At 45.8% G+C, this 6,000-nt stretch overlaps 1 protein-coding gene across 1 annotated transcript in view; it reads left to right on the top strand.

The window, feature by feature from the left end:
• Positions 1–6,000, top strand: part of sec63 (SEC63 homolog, protein translocation regulator) — a 31,393-nt gene that overhangs the window by 9,965 nt on the left and 15,428 nt on the right. Inside the window, exons 7-9 of the mRNA XM_080791210.1 lie at positions 933–983; positions 1,328–1,436; positions 3,162–3,256. Of these exons, the coding sequence (XP_080647336.1) occupies positions 933–983; positions 1,328–1,436; positions 3,162–3,256 (255 nt within the window). The remainder of the gene's footprint in view (positions 1–932; positions 984–1,327; positions 1,437–3,161; positions 3,257–6,000) is intronic.

Below are 6,000 nucleotides of genomic sequence, written 5' to 3'. Positions count from 1 at the left end.
TGTAATAATAATAAAAATCACACCCGTGTGAACTGAGTGGTGCAACTCCCCTCTCTCTCTCTCGTAACAGTGGAGTATCTATATAATGAAACTATACATATAAACTATACTATACATATATACTATAAAATACATGACATGCAATTCTAGTGCCGTCTACATAACCTGCTATAAGTCTGTATAAAATGCTATCTATCACTATGAACTTGTAGGTCTGTCGTGAAAATGTGCCTCAAATCTTTGAATATATATATTATTACAGAGAACATTTTAACTCAAATCTTTTCTTCTGAGGGGTTCCTGGAACAACATATTTTAAGATGCGGGTTGGCGGCTGATTAAATATATTATTTTGGTTCAGAGAGGTGTCATTGTGTTTAACACTTTTTTCTTTTACATTTTGTACGTTTTAAGGATTAGAAGCGAGAGGTACAATGGACGAACCTGTACGTCCTAGCGCATCCTCAATGATACGGGGCGAGATAAGAATATTCAGAATTTTTCTTATTATTTATTTTGGCATTTCGCTTTTCTCTTGCCGTATGCCAACGCTCTGTGCAACTATTAGCTTGTCATTGACTCCCATGTTAGCGCGGCGGAAAGAATGACTCGTATCTCCTCATCCAGGGCGCTCTCCGTGGTGATGAATGGATCGATATGCTGGCGCTTCATTTCTGCTCCTCATCCGTCTCTCCCGCAAAATATGAACGCTTTTTGGATCATATATCGTATAAATTAAAATGATCGGGGATGTTAGGTCAATTTGTTTTAAGTCAACTTTTTTAGGAAAGTGTTTCCGGTTCATGGCTTTCAGAGTAAAAGCGATCAGACAACTCCGGCACCCCAGAGCTCCTATTTTGATGCACTTCCGGCACTAAAAGTGTTTTAATAGTGATCACATTGTGTTTAATAGTGATCACATTGTGTTCCAGGTGCTGCTGGTGTACGGTCTAGCCTTCATGGTCATCCTCCCGGTGGTCGTGGTGAGTCGTCTCTTAACGTCACATCTCGTGCTTCCCCAAAAACACAAAGTCAGTGAAAAGTAACACGTCTTCAATAGCGACGTGTTGCCAGCCTTGCAGATGTGCTGTTGTACACACAGTAGATGGATGGATATATTCATCCATTCATTCATTCATCCAGATGTGCTGTTGTACACACAGTAGATGGATGGATATATTCATCCATTCATTCATTCATTCATACAGATGTGCTGAATTCCTTAGACTTTTCTTTCTTTTATGTATGGAATTCTGTTGAAAAATATTCTCTCTCTCTCTCTCTCTCTCTCTCTCTCTCTCTCTGTGTCTCTATGTCTCTCTACCAGGGGACATGGTGGTACCGGTCCATTCGCTACAGTGGAGACCAGATCCTGATCAACACCACTCAGCTGTTCATGCACTTCATGTACAAGACGCCCAATATGAACATGAAACGTAAGTCCCACAGACCCCCAGACCCCCTAACCCTAACCCTAACCCACAGACCCCCAGGGACCCCCACAGACCCCCAGAGACCTCCAGGGAACCCCACAGACCCCCAGAGACCCCCAGGGAACCCCACAGACCCCCAGGGACCCCCAGGGACCCCCACAGACCCCCAGGGACCCCCACGGACCCCCAGAGACCCCCAGGGAACCCCACAGACCCCCAGGGACTCCCGGTTACCCCACTGTAGGCTATACTGTAGTTACATGATGACAGAGCAGTGTTACAGTCCACTGTAGGCTATACTGTAGTTACATGATGACAGAGCAGTGTTACAGTCCACTGTAGGCTATACTGTAGTTACATGATGACCGAGCAGTGATACAGTCCACTGTAGGCTATACTGTAGTTACATGATGACAGAGCAGTGATACAGTCCACTGTAGGCTATACTGTAGTTACATGATGACCGAGCAGTGTTACAGTCCACTGTAGGCTATACTGTAGTTACATGATGACAGAGCAGTGTTACAGTCCACTGCAGGCTATACTGTAGTTACATGATGACCGAGCAGTGATACAGTCCACTGCAGGCTATACTGTAGTTACATGATGACAGAGCAGTGTTACAGTCCACTGTAGGCTATACTGTAGTTACATGATGACAGAGCAGTGTTACAGTCCACTGTAGGCTATACTGTAGTTACATGATGACAGAGCAGTGTTACAGTCCACTGTAGGCTATACTGTAGTTACATGATGACAGAGCAGTGTTACAGTCCACTGTAGGCTATACTGTAGTTACATGATGACAGAGCAGTGTTACAGTCCACTGTAGGCTATACTGTAGTTACATGAAGACAGAGCAGTGATACAGTCCACTGTAGGCTATACTGTAGTTACATGATGACAGAGCAGTGATACAGTCCACTGTAGGCTATACTGTAGTTACATGATGACAGAGCAGTGTTACAGTCCACTGTAGGCTATACTGTAGTTACATGATGACAGAGCAGTGTTACAGTCCACTGTAGGCTATACTGTAGTTACATGATGACAGAGCAGTGTTGCAGTCCACTGTAGGCTATACTGTAGTTACATGATGACAGAGCAGTGATACAGTCCACTGTAGGCTATACTGTAGTTACATGATGACAGAGCAGTGTTACAGTCCACTGTAGGCTATACTGTAGTTACATGATGACAGAGCAGTGATACAGTCCACTGTAGGCTATACTGTAGTTACATGATGACAGAGCAGTGATACAGTCCACTGTAGGCTATACTGTAGTTACATGATGACCGAGCAGTGTTACAGTCCACTGTAGGCTATACTGTAGTTACATGATGACAGAGCAGTGATACAGTCCACTGTAGGCTATACTGTAGTTACATGATGACCGAGCAGTGTTACAGTCCACTGTAGGCTATACTGTAGTTACATGATGACCGAGCAGTGATACAGTCCACTGTAGGCTATACTGTAGTTACATGATTACAGAGCAGTGATACAGTCCACTGTAGGCTATACTGTAGTTACATGATGACCGAGCAGCCATCGAGCGGCATGTCGATTGTTTGTATGTCTGTTCTTTTGTGGGTTTGAGAAGCAATGATTGATGTAAACGATACAGTAACCTAGTAGATTATATTATACCACGGCTCTGTCTCACCTCACCGTGACCTCTCTGTGACCTATCTGTGACCTCTCTGTGACCTCTGTGTGACCCCCAGGGTTAGCCATGGTCCTGACGGCGGCCTTCGAGTTCGACCCACGTAGCAATAAAGAAGCTACCATCAGACCCACGGACAACATAGAAGTACCACAGGTAAGAATACTACATCCATCAGACCCACGGACAACATAGAAGTACCACAGGTAAGAATACTACATCCATCAGACCCACGGACAACATAGAAGTACCACAGGTAAGAATACTACATCCATCAGACCCACGGACAACATAGAAGTACCACAGGTAAGAATACTACATCCATCAGACCCACGGACAACATAGAAGTACCACAGGTAAGAATACTACATCCATCAGACCCACGGACAACATAGAAGTACCACAGGTAAGAATACTACATCCATCAGACCCACGGACAACATAGAAGTACCACAGGTAAGAATACTACATCCATCAGACCCACGGACAACATAGAAGTACCACAGGTAAGAATACTACATCCATCAGACCCACGGACAACATAGAAGTACCACAGGTAAGAATACTACATCCATCAGACCCACGGACAACATAGAAGTACCACAGGTAAGAATACTACATCCATCAGACCCACGGACAACATAGAAGTACCACAGGTAAGAATACTACATCCATCCATCCACCTTCAACCGCTTATCCGTAGTCGGGTCGCGGAGGGCAACAGCTCCACCAGAGAGCTCCAGACTTCCCTCTCCTCCAGAGCAACATCAGTGACTTCCTCCCAGTGGGACGTGGTCCTTGGTCTGCCCCGGGGTCTCCTCCCAGTGGGACGTGGTCCTTGGTCTGCCCCGGGGTCGCTATGAGCTTGTAGATCTGCTGTCTTTCAACAGCTAAAGCATGACATAATGCTTTAAAACACCAAAAGGGGTTCCTGCCCAGAATGGGTTAACACATTACAACATTGTCTAGTTGTCCTGCGATGCCCCCTCCTGGACACAGTCATAAATGCAACAGGGCTTTCCATCTATTTTAACATTTGTCAAGTTGGTCACGTGCCAAAAGCGGTGGACAGAAACTGGTCGACAGAAACTGCTGTTGCCCCACAGGGGCAGAAACAAGGCCTTTTAACCAGGCTACTTACACACACTACAACTCGCTTACAATTCGCAAACCTGGCAACACTGCCCTGTGTTCATGCTGTTGTCAGAGGCCCGCCCCCGGCTCACACGTCACTACTCTCTCCGTCTCTCGGGTCTCTCCACTCGCAATCGGCAGCCATCTTGCTTTTTATTTATATGGGCGAGTGGCAATTTCATGCAAATAAATTAATTATAGGTCCAGCAAGCAAATCATGATGGTCTGTAGGTCACAATCACATTCCGATTTTAGGTGTTGTGTTTTGTATGACATTTTGGCCAGTAGTTTTATATCTATCTCAGCTTTTGCCTGATAGCACACATGCTAACAGTGCTGACCACAACGTTAGCAGCATTTGATGACAGGTTGCCATAGCAAGTTTAGCAACGTACAGTGTGCGCAGACCGAACGTGAGCTTCTGGGACAGAAACTTGCGTTTTCATGACAGCAGCAGCTGCTGCAGCTAGGGATGCAAAAATCTGCGCCGTTTACATCCAAAAATAATGTGTCACTTTCTCGGTCCTGCACCGCTTAATGGAGAAGTATAGCACTGGCAGCGCAACGAATACCCCCCCCCCCCCCACACACACACACACACACACACACACACACACACCCCAGGGAGGGAGGGGGGAGAGAGAGAGAAAAGAGAGAGAGAGAGAGCGAGAAAGAGCACGCACGTCTTCACCCCAGCGAGGGAGGGAGACGGAGAGAAAGGGAGAGAGCTCATCATCTCCAGTCCAGTAGTTAGCAAAGGGAGCTAAGTGCTAACTATAATCCAAATTGTTAGACAAGTAGTGTGCCCTGGCCTGACACAACTTTCTTAGAAATGTGCATGTTGCAGCCAGCCAGTAAGATGAGCCTATGCATCACGGTTTTCGGGAGGGCGGGGGGGCAGTCGGTTTGGGGGGGTTCCCGACGGCTGCACGTCGCTTCCTCCTCTGACAGAGGGGAGGCGAGTAAGCGACACAGTCAGAAGCCCCCTTTGTTCAATCGAAGGCCCCCTCACTCAGACACACAACGTGTGTTGTTACGACAACATACAGCCTATGTACAAGGAATATAAACACAAGACCGTGGCACAAAACTTCATATTTACCCTGCTCTAATGGAACAAAAGTGTGTTCTTACATCCTCCATTTCACGATTTCAGCACTCGTGAGTAAATTAATTGAATTGCTATTATGAAAGTTTTCAGTGACGTTAATCCGTCACTGCAGCTGTGTAGGGGTGAGGATCGTGTGATGATTCTAATGTAGGCTACAGAATTCTATAAGTCACCACTTTTGGTGTGACACACAGCTTCTGTTTCTGTTTACAATGCGTTGTCAACACGTGTTGAGTTGACAAAGATTGACAGATTTCGGATAAGACTGATAGTTTATCCGTTTGTAATTAGGCTGAGGCACACAGAATCACACTACTTTTGGATTTATTGGGATTGGCTTTTTGGGGAAAAGAGGGGGAGGAGGTGATCAAGCAGCTCCACAAGACCACAACATATTTGGTAGGCTCAAGGCTGCATTTATTTTCCTTATTTTTTCTCTCGAGGGTGCATGGGATGATGGGAGCCCCTCCAGCAGGCTAGGGAGCTCCGCTCAGGCTAGCGGAAAATGACCGCGGGCGCGGGTTGCCAGGTTTTTTGATAAGTAAAAAAATTAAAAATTAAAAATTAAAAATTAAATTAAAAAAAATATTAAAAAAGATCGGGATCGGAATCGGCCGATCTTTTTAAAAAAGATCGGTGATCGGGATCGGCCCCC

The sequence above is a fragment of the Protomyctophum bolini genome (genome assembly GCF_963924005.1).
Source record: "Protomyctophum bolini genome assembly, chromosome: 19".
Lineage (NCBI taxonomy): Eukaryota > Metazoa > Chordata > Actinopteri > Myctophiformes > Myctophidae > Protomyctophum > Protomyctophum bolini.
Note: the sequence above shows the minus strand (reverse complement) of the source record. Positions and strands in the feature narration are given on the sequence as shown.